This window comes from Ctenopharyngodon idella, chromosome 5, assembly GCF_019924925.1.
Source record: "Ctenopharyngodon idella isolate HZGC_01 chromosome 5, HZGC01, whole genome shotgun sequence".
NCBI classification, from domain to species: Eukaryota; Metazoa; Chordata; class Actinopteri; order Cypriniformes; family Xenocyprididae; genus Ctenopharyngodon; species Ctenopharyngodon idella.
In genome coordinates, this window is record NC_067224.1 from 26,223,308 (window position 1) to 26,237,755 (window position 14,448).

At 39.2% G+C, this 14,448-nt stretch overlaps 2 protein-coding genes and 1 long non-coding RNA gene across 6 annotated transcripts in view; 1 reads left to right on the plus strand and 2 right to left on the minus strand.

Annotated features, from left to right (window-relative positions):
* The first annotated feature begins 557 nt into the window (after window positions 1-557).
* Window positions 558-8,128, plus strand: si:ch211-114c12.2 (uncharacterized protein LOC336578 homolog). 4 transcript variants are annotated; one of them, XM_051893341.1, is made up of 10 exons: window positions 561-827; window positions 1,837-1,896; window positions 2,014-2,673; window positions 3,029-3,661; window positions 5,722-5,852; window positions 5,979-6,072; window positions 6,771-6,819; window positions 6,961-7,035; window positions 7,222-7,374; window positions 7,509-8,128. In XM_051893341.1, exons 2-9 carry the CDS (start codon window positions 1,856-1,858, stop codon window positions 7,363-7,365), a joined length of 1,827 nt encoding a protein of 608 aa, XP_051749301.1. In that variant the 5' UTR covers window positions 561-827; window positions 1,837-1,855; the 3' UTR covers window positions 7,366-7,374; window positions 7,509-8,128. The 4 variants fall into 4 exon arrangements, with proteins under 4 accessions (XP_051749303.1, XP_051749301.1, XP_051749302.1 ...); XM_051893342.1 differs by having other exon boundaries at window positions 561-1,896; XM_051893344.1 differs by lacking the exons at window positions 561-827; window positions 1,837-1,896 and having other exon boundaries at window positions 2,443-3,661.
* The window catches only part of LOC127512462 (uncharacterized), a 121,481-nt gene continuing 114,753 nt past the window's right edge, over window positions 7,721-14,448 (minus strand). Inside the window, exon 2 of the long non-coding RNA XR_007930201.1 lies at window positions 7,721-10,058. This is a non-coding gene — a long non-coding RNA (uncharacterized LOC127512462). The remainder of the gene's footprint in view (window positions 10,059-14,448) is intronic.
* On the minus strand, window positions 10,914-14,093 carry mrps31 (mitochondrial ribosomal protein S31). Its single transcript, XM_051893348.1, has 7 exons — window positions 13,869-14,093; window positions 13,142-13,576; window positions 12,761-12,913; window positions 12,034-12,180; window positions 11,876-11,949; window positions 11,519-11,656; window positions 10,914-11,419 (listed from the first exon to the last, which is right to left on the minus strand). The coding sequence occupies exons 1-7, from the start codon at window positions 13,982-13,984 to the stop codon at window positions 11,196-11,198; spliced, it is 1,287 nt and encodes a 428-aa protein (XP_051749308.1). The 5' UTR covers window positions 13,985-14,093; the 3' UTR covers window positions 10,914-11,195.

A 14,448-nucleotide genomic window follows, 5' to 3' on the forward strand; every position in this document is an offset into this window, starting at 1 on the left:
ATATAATTTGTGTTTCGAAGATGAACAAAAGTCATACAGATTTGGAATGATGAGGGCAAGTATGATAAATTATGTAATATAGCCTACATAAACAAGATAAATAATATATACAATAATATATACCTTATACTGTTATAAGGTATATATTATTGTATATATTATTTATCTTGTTTATGTAGGCTATATTACATATTACATACTATCTCATTCAACATATACCACAGTCAAGGCAGACAAATAACAACATGTAGGCCTATAGTACATCATGTGAACTTATTTTAACTGAGCTGTATGTTGGTCTGGGGTAATAAAGAGAAATCTGAGAAAAAAAAGAGAAAGAAGAGGTTTCAGCCGTGATCAGAGTGACAACAGTCTCATCAAATGCCTTAGGTTATGCCCACCTTTTTGTATGTTTCAATTCCAATAAGATATTTATATTCTTTTATTTTTTTCAAACCAATACTTAATGAGTATTATAAAAAATCCGTTGACTAAATTATACAAAATACTAATAAAGCAACAAATAGGTGTAGTCGACATCCATCCAGTTCCTGTCCCGACGTGAACGCGCCCTGCTCTGTTGACGTCACGGCTGCAGCTGTTCGGTTGGCGTGAACGATTTTTACAAGACGATTCACCCTTTTCGACGGAACAACTTCGATGTAACGACGAAAGTGACGGAACTTTTGTTGTTTTGAAAGCATATACGGTTCACCTTCGGTCAGATGTGGAACGACGTATAACGGAAGACGTTTGTTAGCTTTCACGGCTAAGCTTTTGTCGATGAGCTAGACTTGGTTATCTTTTTCCGTGTCGTACAACCTTGGGTATGTCAAAACAACTCAGCCGGTCAACTTTGTCGGAATTAAAAATATAAACATTCAGACTGTGAAAAAGTTATAACTAATACTGTTGCTTGATGTTATTTGGAATGTAACGTTAGTGGAAAATGGTTTCGCTTTGTCGTAGTTTCGGATTAATGTTGAAAACGGAACAGGCTATTTGACTTATCTTTGATATGTTTCAGTATTCAATATAACATTGCATTTGTTATTTTAAAACTGTTGGTGTTCTGTATGTGTAATATGGCCAATTAAACGTGTTAAGACATTTGTTTCGAATTACTCTTCTGAATGTGAAACTCAAGGCCTTGTCGGCCTAGAGACACGCGTTCATGTAGGCCAAGAATGTGGTGTCGTCGACCTCGTCTAAATTCGCTTAATTCCTACATAATTAAATTAATGGCCATATTTGGTTTCAATGTGTTATATGAAACCGTTAAAAAAACCTTGCATTTGAGTTGTATTTTATTCATTCGGTCTTTATGCCCCTGGAGCATGGCTGACTGGGCAAAAGTATCATGGGATTCAAACGCATTCAGTGGTTTTATATCGATTCCTTGTAGTGTGTCTGATAATCTCGATATGAACGCACTGATCAGGTTAGACAGCCGAATATTGTACATGTTCAGAGGTTTTTAAAATATATTTTTCCTGAACTAACAACGACTTAGAATTATTTGATGGATCTGAGTTAGTGTGCAGCCTGTACCTTTTGATCATTATTTAAATTTCAGAAAGATTGGCATGTAACACATGCTGAGATTGATTCCTTGGCCTTAGATTGATATGGCCCTAGATTTGTTATTCAAAAAATACTGCTGGAACTTGTTGGCATTGCGCTACTAGTCTTACTTTTACTTTCAGATTTTACCAGCTTCAGTAAAATATTTCTTTCAGTTTTTCCCTTTATTTTGCTGTTTTTATGTCAGTCCTATTGTCATTAGTGTACATAACCTGGAAGTATAATATTTAATGTCTTTTTTCCCCACTGAAGATAGGTGAAAAGCTGAAAAATGGTGAGACCACACTCAGGATCTCCTCGTTCCAAACACAGGTAGTACATTGCTGTAGTGTATATATATTTATATTTTATATAATTTTTAATGTTGATATATCTACCTAATTATCAATATAATGGTGACTTAAAATTTCACATTTGTTTCTCATACAGGCCCTTCTCTGACAACTACAGCAGCATGAATCACGAAGGACGATATGGCCCCCCTTCAAGAAGCCAGAGGGGTTTCAGAGGACCTCCCGGAAAAGCCTCACCAAGTTGGAGAGATAACAGTAGTGGACCACAGTCATACCCCAAAAGGCCCTCGCTCATGGGTGAACGCAGAGAACGACCACACGGACAGTGGATGCAGAACCAGGATCACTTCCATCCCTATCCCAGCTCACAGGATTCACAGCGGGGCCGCAGGAGGCCTTCTCCACCCCGCTCAAGCCGCCCTCCCCCAGTCCAGCACAGGCAGTCCCCACATGGTCCTATACATGGACCGCCTAGCCACAGAGCACCACTCTTCCATGGAAATCACCCTAGCCACACATCTCCATCTCGCCATTTCCATGGCCCTCCATCAGAAAGGCGGGTTCCTTCACCACATAGTTCCTTCAGGGGTCCCCAGCGACGCCCAAGCCCTCAGGAGCATGACAGGAGCTGGTGCCCTGCACCTCGTGACAGGCCCTTTGGCCGACCGGCACTTGGTGGGCACCACTGGAATGGCCCAGGAGGTTATCCTCACCCCCCTGGTGGGGATTTGCGGCTCTCCGGCCCACCCCAAAGGAAACCCAGAGAGTTTCATGGAAGGAGTTCATATCCAGAGAGGTACAAGAATGAAGCTGTGAAGGCTGGGTAAAGTAAATATACAGTTATGTGTTAGATTGCAAAGTCCAGTACACAGCAGGGTGGTGAGAGTAAATCCCAGCTTCCTTCAGCTTTCTGTCAGTGTAAAGTACCACAGGATCTAATGCTAAAGCCCATAAAGTGAAAGTCTGTCTGGAGAAATTGTAAAACCATTTGAGGCTTTTTCCCCTTAAAGTTATACTGGCCCAGAAGTTATGGCATTCAGCAGCCTGGGGCTGGATCTAAATTGATAGAAGTTAAGAGCTTCCACACAGCTCAAGCAGCACAAACTGGCATTATAACCCACATGTTTGTATTGTTTGTAATGGATATGTAGGTGGTCTGCAGAGAGAGATCAACGTGGGCCGCATGGAGATGTTGGAAGAGAGTCCCGGCGCCCCAGCATGGAATGGGCACACGGAGGAGGGGGTAGTCCACAGTCTCGGCCCCCTTACAGATCACCGGCACGAAGACCAGGCCCACCCCCATCTGGCTCATCATTCAGACCTTATCCACCTCTGCGACCTCAGGAAAGGCCCATTGGTCGGCCATTCAAGAGGAAGAGTCAAGAGTTCAGGCGTCCGCCGTCATCAAGTGGTTTTGAGCACGGGCCACCGAAGCGTTTCCGCAGAGAATTATCAGTGAGACCTCTTCCTCTCAGGGGCTTCCGAGGTCGTGGTTTGTCCCTCAACGATAAAAGTCGACTGCTAAAGGCACGGAAGTTTAGAGCAGAGTCAGTGGCCCGGTTCAAACTGCCCCCACCAAGAATCTCGGACCGAGTCCAGAAACACAAGCCTCAGACAGCACCAAAGAATGGCAAAGATTCTTCAGGAGTGCCACCACGCAAGATACCACTCAAAAAGATGCCGTCATCCAGAGAGTCATCCCCCAGCACAGTCTCCAAGACCGCAGAGCCTGAGAGGGAATCCGAAACAAAGATGGAATCCCGTCGCTCTGTGAGCGCACACAGGTATGGTATCACCCCTCACACTGTGGCAATGGGCGCGTGATGTTTAGAAGGTCAAGCTTCCTGTTTTTCAATGGCACAACTTTCATCAAATGGGTGTCACCTTGTCAGATGAGATGGATGAGGAGAGAAAAAAGAAAATCATGCCTGTTTTCCTCCTCATTTTTGTCAACCGTATGATGTTAAACCTGTCATTGTCCAGAATACCTCTGTCCTTGTCAAGAAAATGATAAGAGATAAGTCTGAGCAAGTCTTTCAAAAGTTTCACAATCGCAGTCCTTTTTTTTTCCAAAAATCAAATGCCATGTGTCCCACAATGATGCATCCAGATCGACTTTAATCCAGAAGAGATGTTTAAAATGTCGTCCAGGGAGGGAAATGGTTTTTAAGCCTTAATCATAAGTGTTTGCAGAAGGATGGTCTGTCCTGTTATACCTGCAATGCTCTGCCTCGATACGCAACTAACTGCAGTAACATAAAAGTCAATCTCTCACGGCTACGTCTCATGGACATTGGATAGGATGGAAACATGAAGGACATTTGAATGGATTTCCATGGTGAAGAAATTTTCACAGCCAAGCTCTGTTTCAGCAGTTATGACATTTAGACACTGATGATGCATCACGAGAAGTTGTTCCCTTTGAAGAATTTAGATGATTGGCTGGATGAAGAAACAGGTTGACTCTTGTACTCTGTTTTCAGTGGAAACCAGATTTGTTTGCAATAAGAGAAAGAACTCGCATGAACGAGTCACCCTGTACCATCCCTTAATAGAATAATGTAAGATTTGGTCAGCATCTAATCCAATGACCATGGTCAAAGAATAAAACTACATCTCCAATAACCCCAGGAATTCCTTGAAATGGCAGCCAAAAAGAGTCCTCATCGTGTGAGAACTACTATGAGAAAGAAGTCTTTCATACATCTACTTCCATGACAGATCAACGAGATGGGAACAAAATGGATGTTCACCCTTGCCACATCGCTCCTCCATAACTGCAGTTCTCTGTTGGCATTTATAAAAGATGTATGCCCTTAAATGCCTTTATATAATTGGCATTACAGCATTGACATCGACAAGCAGGGATCATGTTACTGTACAACCAAACCACTGACTGAAATGGCAGCATGTCGGAGTTGTGATGAAGCTAAAAACCTGATTCATTTGTGCCTAATGAAACATGCTTACCAAAATGCCAACCATTAATTTGTAGTGACCCTCAATAGAAGTTCTGCAACTGAAGAACCATCCAAGCAATTTTAATTTTAAATGCCTATCTGTTGAAGATGAAAATGCACATGAAAGAGGTTGATGAAGATCTTTCCACAGGCGATGTAGTTTGAAGGTTCTGCAAGAGAACTAGCCAACAAATTGTAGAGAAATCAGTCCAGCATTCGGAAGATCCTTTCAGCGAAACTTTACCTCAATGTCATTGCAGAATCCAGTGCTGCAAACCAGCTTTTATACCATGAAATGTTTCCCAGCAAGAAAAAGTTTGCAGTCTCCAAATACATCTAATACAGCATGAAAGGATAGGTTAAGAGGAATGTGTCTGGCATGTCAAGTCTGGATAAAAGGAAGTGCTCACCTGCCAATCTGTTTACTTTTTGGAGCGTAACATGATTCCTACACAGCGTTCTTCAGTCCACTCATTCAGTCTGCGAATATCTGTTATTCACATTAGTGAAAGGAAGGCTGCTAAAGGCCAAGGTGAATCAGGGAAAATTAATCTACCAATTCAAACTGAAGCATGGAGATGATGGGCTTGCTTTGCTGTAAGTACCCATGTAGTAATCCATCATTGGTCCTTCTGCATTTGCAACAATACAATTGGGTTCTTGAGGACTGTGAATGTTTGAGTAATTTAGTTTTAAGTGCAACATTTTCCCTCCTCAGTTCACAAGGCACAAGTTTATTCCACTTTGAACACATAACATTTGTGCATGCCTTCTGCTTTCTCTGAATGCTTGATGATGCCTATTTAATATGACATTTATTCTATCCTTAAGCGTCCACATGATATGGATCACTTGTTCACATGCCTCGTTAACTTTCTTTTCAGCTCTTCACCAATAGACAGGCGACTTTCACGTGACCTTGTTGTGGTTTCCCATTGGGAGGCAGGGCACAAACCCAGTACTAGTTCTAAGAACAATGCACCCTGGAGGAATAAGGCACCCAAGAACAAGTCTGGTAAAAGTCTGACACTTCTGTCATAGTTTTGAATGATTTGCAAATAATTTATGCTGTTGCAATATGCTAATATCAGATCTCTGTATGTAACTTACCTTTTTGTTCTAAATTTTCTCCCTCTCCCAGAGGAATCAGAATCTCATGGAAATTTAACACTGAATGAACGCTTCACCAAACTACAGAGTCCTACAAGTTCTTCACAGGAACAAAAAGAAAGACGGTAAATTAACTTTTTTCTGGGGTGGGGGCGGTTACACAACAAAAAAAACTTTGTATGCGTTTTGAAAACGCAAACATTTGAAAACAGGTTTCAAAGTGCAAGTTTTTAAAAAAACGATAGTTATTGTCTCCGTGTTAACTACAAAAACACAAATTTGTGAAACAGTGAGGTCACATGCATGTGTATATAAAGTGACATTACCAACTTCTTGCCTGGCATGCATATGTTGTAGAAATTTCCCCTCAAATAAAGAACACGGTCAGAGTCAACACGGTCAAAATCTTTTGTTTTATTCTTGCAAGGTCAGACATACAGCAGTGAGCTCTGCCATATGTATGACAGAAAATAATAAACAGCTTGTTTCTCTGCTTTTATACTCTTTTGACTTCCCGTTTTCAGTCTCCCTAATATGGACAAAGAAATTGTGACATCATCTCATATTCAGGCTGAAGTAGGCCTTACAGGCCTCAAACATATACACTCATATAAAAGAACAGGAAATATTGCAGTAAATATATGAAGTAAATACATATGGACTAAATATGAATGAATCAAATTGAAATTTCCTTCACACACGTTTTCACAGATCAGTTTTTAGTACATTGTTGTCGTGTAAACATACCAGCTGCTAAACTTCAACAAATGCAACCCTCTACAAATATTTTATTTTTTTTTTTTTTTTTTTTTTTTTTTTGTAGGTCCTCTGGAAGTCCAGAAAAAACCCTGAGGAAGCCTGCTTCATTTCAGGTAATGAAATTCTTAAAATGAGTCTTGTACTCATCAAGGGTGCTTTGAAAGTGAAAGCATTTCTTGTTTTATATCACACTCTTTCATGTTAGTCATTTTTGTTATAGTGATTTGTAGTGAGACATGTTCTTCTGTACATAGAGGCCTAATTTCCGGTCAACTGTTGGAGTAAAGAGGGGACCAGCTCCTGATGGAGTTCTCAGGAAACCCTTAATGGTAAGTGATGCTTTCAGTGTCAGTTCCAACTCTGAATAATAATAACAATAATACATGATGATGATGATGATGATGATGATTTTTTTTAGTTGTGTAGTCTTTGTAGTAGGCTTTATTTGAGTAATTTTAGCTTATGTGGCCACAATCCAAATAAATCCAAAATATTTTTTTTCTATGTTCCCTAAGGGCTCTTTAATCCCAAGACCACCCTTCAATCAGAAGCCTGTCTTCAAAAAGAGTCAAAGTATCATGTCAAAGTACAAGAACTTGCAGACGTTGCGGCATAAAGTACCCCACCAGCGTCAAGCCACTAGCTATCGTCGGTGGTGACCCAAAATGGTGAGTCCCATATTGCACACACGAATTAATCTGAATTTGCCTTCAGTCCTGTTAAATCTTCAGTCATTTTAACTTCCATTTTATCCACTATTCCATCAGCTAATGTACTTTGTATTTTCACTGTTATTTTTTAGATTGCACGTGCCGAGGCGAGTCGTCCACTGTAGAGCCTCTCTGCGGAGCTCCCAAACCCCCCACCATCCCTTATCTCCTGCTGTACAACAGTTTGAATTAATCTCTGTAAAAACTGAAAAGATCACCAAAGTATTTTTTTTCTTCTATAGAATTGGGTTTTTTTGTTTTGTTTTTTGTTTCTTTGGTGTGCTTTAGAGATAAAGGTGTTGAATTCTGTGCATTAGTCCTTTTTAAAAAGTTTCAGAAACAAAGATTAGTGTTAAATTTTTGTAATGTACCTTTAACCTGTACAAAAGCTCTTTGCCATAATTTTGTGAAAATATGATTTTTAGATTTTGTTTGAATTATTTTTTCCACATGTAGTTAACTTTATACATCAGTGTCTAAATAGCTGCTTTTTGAAAGTGACTGTTAAAAGACTCATATCATGTGAAATGATCCCTGTAGAATGCTTTGATGAGTAGCTTTCATTTGATAAAACTGAAGTTTGAGTGTTTGATTAGTTGAGCTCCATGTGTTGATAAATGACTTCCCTGAAAAATTTTGTTTGTGTAGCTCATAAAACCCACATGTACTTTCTTTATAATCAGACACTTTGAATAAAAATGGAATTGTCAGACATGTTGAGTTGTGTGAAGTAAAATACTATTTATAAGTTCATACATTTGACTTAAAGGATTTCCTGAAGGAAACAAGTGTGCCTAAATCTGTTCCTACAGAACTACCTTCCTCCTGAGTTCAGTGCCAAACCTGCTCCAACTCACCAATTGGTATTTACCAAGGCTGCATCTGAAATTGCATACTTCCCTACCTAATAGTAAGTGAAAAAACAGTACATTAATATTACACACGCTCATACTATATAGCACATACTTTCTCAGCAGTCATAAAGAAATTACTTATTCAAAATAAGTACCTATTCAAGAGAGTATGCGATTTTGGATGCAGCCCAAGTATTTCTGAAAATGTTATCTGGTTCTGGTGCGTTTGATGAGGGTTGGAGCTGAACTGCAGTGATGTCAATTTCGAGGAACAGAATTGATTGTCCCTTTCTTAAGTCAAAGTTATATATTACTGTGTGATATACAACATACTGTTGACCATCATAATTGGTATAATTTCTATTGATCTTAAAAAAAATCTTACGGTTCACAAGAATTGTTTTTAATAAACTATGTAAGTGGCCTTGATGATACCATGAATGCTGGAAGGTAATTGATAAGACCTTGATTTCCTTAAATTCTGTGCTTTTTATAATATACATTGTTTAAAAGCAGCTTTACAGATACATTAATGCTTAGTTGAACAAATTTGTTAGTTTAGAGCTGGGCGACAGGGTAGTTTACATACAGCAATGATATAAACTATCAAGCAGCTGAGATTTATACAGGTGCTGGTCATATAATTAGAATATCATCAAAAAAGTGAAACTTGTATATTATATTGATTCATTACACACAGACTGATATATTTCAAATATTTATTTATTTTAATTTTGATGATAACTGACAGCTAAGGAAAATCCCAAATTCAGTATCTCAGAAAATTAGAATATTACTTAAGACCAATACAAAAAGGATTTTTAGAAATTTTGGCCAACTGAAAAGTATGAACATGTACAGCACTCAATACTTAGTTGGGGCTCCTTTTGCCTGAATTACTGCAGCAATGCGGCGTGGCATGGAGTCGATCAATCTGTGGCACTGCTCAGGTGTTACATAAGCCCAGGTTGCTCTGATAGTGGCCTTCAGCTCTTCTGCATTGTTGGGTCTGGCATATCACATCTTTCTCTTCACAATACCCCATAGATTTTCTATGGGGTTAAGGTCAGGCGAGTTTGCTGGCCAATTAAGAACAGGGATACCATGGTCCTTAAACCAGGTACTGGTAGCTTTGGCACTGTGTGCGCAGGTGCCAAGTCCTGTTGGAAAATGAAATCTGCATCTCCATAAAGTTGGTCAGCAGCAGGAAGCATAAAGTGTTCTAAAACTTCCTGGTATACGGCTGCGTTGACCTTGGACCTCAGAAAACACAGTGGACCAACACCAGCAGATGACATGGCACCCCAAACCATCACTGACTGTGGAAACTTTACACTGGACCTCAAGCAACGTGGATTGTGTGCCTCTCCTCTCTTCCTCCAGACTCTGGGACCCTGATTTCCAAAGGAAATGCAAAATTTACTTTCATCAGAGAACATAACCACTCAGCAGCAGTCCAGTCCTTTTTGTCTTTAGCCCAGGCGAGACGCTTCTGACACTGTCTGTTGTTCAAGAGTGGCTTGACACAAGGAATGCGACAGCTGAAACTCATGTCTTGCATACGTCTGTGCGTAGTGGTTCTTGAAGCACTGACTCCAGCTGCAGTCCACTCTTTGTGAATCTCCCCCACATTTTTGAATGGGTTTTGTTTCACAATCCTCTCCAGGGTGCGGTTATCCCTATTGCTTGTACACTTTTTTTTCTACCACATCTTTTCCTTCCCTTCGCCTCTCTATTAATGTGCTTGGACACAGAGCTCTGTGAACAGCCAGCCTCTTTTGCAATGACCTTTTGTGTCTTGCCCTCCTTGTGCAAGGTGTCAGTGGTTGTCTTTTGGACAACTGTCAAGTCAGCAGTCTTTCCCATGATTGTGTAGCCTACAGAACTAGACTGAGACCATTTAAAGGCCTTTGCAGGTGTTTTGCGTTAATTAGCTGATTAGCGTGTGGCACCAGGTGTCTTCAATATTGAACCTTTTCACAATATTCTAATTTTCTGAGATACTGAATTTGGGATTTTCCTTAATTGTCAGTTATAATCATCAAAATTAAAAGAAATAAACATTTGAAATATATCAGTCTGTGTGTAATGAATGAATATAATATACAAGTTTCACTTTTTGAATGGAATTAGTGAAATAAATCAACTTTTTGATGATATTCTAATTATATGACCAGCACCTGTATATTGCTTTATGTGAGTGTACTGTATGTATTTAGATAAAGCAGGATATATTTATAGTACTTCCAAGTTAAAGTTAATAATTCATAATGTGGTGACATCGCAATCCATAAGGTTTGAAAGCTGTAAGGTTTTTGGTGCAGTAACAAGCCTAATTATTAAAAAACAGGGTTTCAGATTATAGTTATATTGGCCACCCACATTTAAAGAAAGGAAGCAGACTCACAAGGGTTTTAACAAAATCTGAATTTACGTCAAAATTAAGAACATATTTTATGATTAATGTGCTTGTTACCCAAACCCAGTTCTTGAAACATAATTTTTCTCATAACAACATAACCATGCCAGGGAATCTTTACTGGTCTCCATCACCATTATTTTTGACTAGAGAACTAAGGTGAAATTCTTTATGCTGCTTTGAAACAACCTGTATTGTGAAAAGCACCACACAAGCAAACTGAATTACCAGCAGCATACTCAACATCCAGACTATTTATTGAAAAACAGCTTTAATATGTCTTTGTAAATTGTATATTATAATACAACTAACCATTAAGAACCAACAGCAATGATACAGTCTTTTAATGTCGTTATGGATGCAACTATTACTTCCAGTTGCTTAATGACTGTGTTTTCAGTTTTGCTAATTATTAGTGCAGTTAGGATGTCAACTAGCTGGTTCTAGGGCATTCAGTACAGGTGAATCCAAAAGCATCCTCTGCCATTTTCCAATTCTCAATTAAGTTAAGCCTCAGCCTCTTTCAGGACATTGTCTTTCTGCTGGAAGTAGTCTCTGAACCAGGCGATATGCTCCTGTTTCTGCTGAACCGTAAGGTGGTGATTCTTTGTGAGGCCTGTAATTACAAGCTCCATGAAATGCCTGACTGGACCCTGCCGGGGAAACGATTCAAGGTGCTTCTCCAAAAACACATGCTCATGGAAGGGCACATTTGCCTCCTCCTCCAGCCCTGAAAAAGTTGCACGATGTGCCAAAAGACAAAGTTAAGATTAGGTACAGTATTAAAAACAGGAAGATGACTGCAACATATTCCTGCATTAGAACTCACCAGCCTCATTGTTGATTGGATATTGCCAAAGTTTGCCCTCTTTGGTCCACTGGATCATCTCCTCAAAGCCATTCCGAGGCATCTGATTTGTTGTTTGGACAATTTGATTAGCTAGATTAATGTCCCAAAGGGTGGGGCCTAAAATTCAGAGCAAGGCACAGGACAAGGAGTAATACAATTAATTTCACCCACAGATACTTAAATACATCATATAGGTAGAGTTGTCAAAAGTAACAACTTCGGTACCAAGTCGGTACTGAAATTTTAAAAATGTGGCGCTCAAAGCATCAAAGTCGCTACTTTTGACAACTATGTGTCGAATATGTGTTAATGCCATAAAACAGAACCTCTCCTTACCCAGATCTGACAACGAGTCTTGCTCCGCACCTGCAGTGAAGATGTTCAGCCTCTTACTAGTGAAAGGACTCTTCCTTAAAAACAAACCGATGCACATGGTTAGCGGAAAATGTATTGTATTCAAAAATAACATTTCAGGGAAGATTTTTTTTTTTTACCTTGTACGAACTGCATCAAGTTCACCAGTAATACCTCTGTCTTGAGTATATCCCTGTCCGTCATCGTCAAAACGGATCTGGCTGCTAGGCCTGGCATTTGATCTGCCATTCTGCCTTTTTCCAACTTTCATATCAGCAATTATGTCTCTGAAAGAAAAAAAGGACACATAATGGTTCCTACAAATGTACTCATGTTACACTTTATTTCCTATTTGACTCTTTCATACATTTACATTGCAATATCCATACAATAACAATAAATAAAATCTAACCTTCACAAAATCATGTATGTTTTTAAGCAATTCAAATTGTGATGCAACAGAAAGAGCAACAGATGTTTTCTTCCATATTGTGATGTGCATTTGAGTGAAATGAACTATTAAAAAAAAATTGTAGGGCTGGGACTTGGTTCTATTCATTTGTTGTTGATTGGATGGAGGCAAATCAGAATGCGAGCTCTGGGGCGGAGTTTAAGCTGACAAAATGATTGGATAAGACTGACATGTGTCACCAGAAAGAAGTCTATCATTTCACTGGAAGTGAATGACATTTTGATTCAAAATTACAAGCTCTTTCTAAAAAAAGAAAGAAAAAGAAACTTATGCATAAATGAATCATTCACAATAAGATCAAAGAGATGCATATATATATATATATATATATATTAAAAAAGATGAATTTCCATTTTATGGCGACTTTAAGAAATGACATCTGAAATGAGCCCTACCCAATGTTCTGTCCGTCAGCTCTCCTCTGGGTCTCAGGTATGGCTTCATGTTTCCTCAGCTGCTGAAGGAGCTCTGACTCCGCCTGACGGCTGTTTGGCAGTGTAGATGCAGCGGCAGAGGCTGCAGCAACCAGCGTTGGATTCAAAGTCTCACTAAAATACATGCAAAAACAGAAAACTGCTGCCACTTTCACTTCAGAGATGATGCATTTTTTGCTAGTCAGAAATTAAAAATATAAAACTTATCAAATATATAATTACCATAATTTATAAATCTTAATCGTATGATTACATATGAAAGTGCTGTTATCACAGGGATTTTGACCCTGCATTACCTATTTATTTATGAATTATGCTTGTATGTATGCATGTACAACTCACCGCTGTTGTGAACCCTCAGCTGTGGCATGCTGGAACATGCTGTGTGCGCTTTCCATGGGCTGTGGGTCGGGCCTCTCATTGATTCTTGGGATCTTTGGGGGTCTTATTTTACGTACGGTTGTGACCTCCACCTTCATTGCCCCCAGCAACTCCAAAAGACTCTCCTTCCCAGTTTTTGTCTTGTCAAACTTTTTGCTGTCCTCAGGTTGAACCACAGGTTCAGTCTCTAACTGTGATGTCAACATTGCATTTGAAATTTCATTGCCCTCATTAATTTTTGTGTTCTTCTGTCCATCACTGTTAACTTCAGCACTAGAATCATTCTCTTCTGGTCTCTTTTTATTGTCTTCTGACAGGGATGTGGAGCTCTCTTTATTTTCACTAAAAGAGATGCTACTGGTTCCTAATGGCCTCTGGCTTGCTCTACCTGTGGCCCTAAAATAAAAAAGTCAGATGAAATGAGTGTTCATAATTAAAAAATAAATAAACAGAATTTAAAAAAACGCTTGGTTAAACACTTTTTAAATCGCCAAATTATAAAGCTATAATTATTAATTAATAACACATAATCAACACAGGAATAGAAAATTGCGTATGTTAAACAAGTACTATATTTTTCTTATATCTGAGATATTTTAATTTGAGAGTGAGATTTTGAACAGACAAACAAACATCAGTCAATCTGAACAGAACTGTCACCTCTCAGTGTCTTAAATCTGTAACTTACCAGATAACAGGAACAAAACTCTCCCTCTCTTTACATTTTGTGGATGGTAGTCGTGTATTCTGCGTATGAATTAATCCATTTCGGACCTGACATATATGTATTAATCTTCTGTACATGATTGCCCCTCTTAGAAGACCTCAATGTCGTCCATGCACATTTACCTGTACAGCACAATAAACTGTCCGGCAGGCGCCTGAGACGTATAAACGTTCCGGGCGTCTTTTTTTGCGTCCAGTAAAGTGAATTTGTAACTCATTTCACACTTTTTAGTAGTGTTTAAACATCCAGTGATTGTATTTGTTTTAATCAATCTGTATCAAATACTTTGCTACAGGACAACTGAGTCGGATTGCAACAGGAAAGGGGAAGAGCTTACAAAACTGGTCCAAGGGAGGGGTCTGCCGCTGCCGCTGTCAACCTCCATCCCTCCAGTGATGGGAAGCCCGAGTCATTTATGCGAATCGGTTCTTTAGAACAGTTCGTTTCCAAGAAGTGGTGAAAAATGATTCAGTGATTCTTATTACAACACGTTGCTCTTGACATCGTGGTGTGGCATTTTACATGCTTTAAAACGTTTCAT

What these genes read in the sequence shown, in the direction of transcription:
- si:ch211-114c12.2 (XM_051893342.1), top strand. Translation starts at nt 1,856, where the DNA reads ATGGTGAGACCACACTCAGGATCTCCTCGTTCCAAACACAG. An exon ending in CGCTCTGTGAGCGCACACAG is followed by an intron (nt 3,662 to 5,721) that starts GTATGGTATCAC and finishes CTTTCTTTTCAG; the next exon opens with CTCTTCACCAATAGACAGGC. An exon ending in TTCTCAGGAAACCCTTAATG is followed by an intron (nt 7,036 to 7,221) that starts GTAAGTGATGCT and finishes ATGTTCCCTAAG; the next exon opens with GGCTCTTTAATCCCAAGACC.
- mrps31 (XM_051893348.1), bottom strand. Translation starts at nt 13,984, where the DNA reads ATGTACAGAAGATTAATACATATATGTCAGGTCCGAAATGGATTAATT. An exon ending in GCTGAGGGTTCACAACAGCG is followed by an intron (nt 12,914 to 13,141) that starts GTGAGTTGTACA and finishes CATGTATTTTAG; the next exon opens with TGAGACTTTGAATCCAACGC. An exon ending in GCTGACGGACAGAACATTGG is followed by an intron (nt 12,181 to 12,760) that starts GTAGGGCTCATT and finishes TTTTTCTTTCAG; the next exon opens with AGACATAATTGCTGATATGA.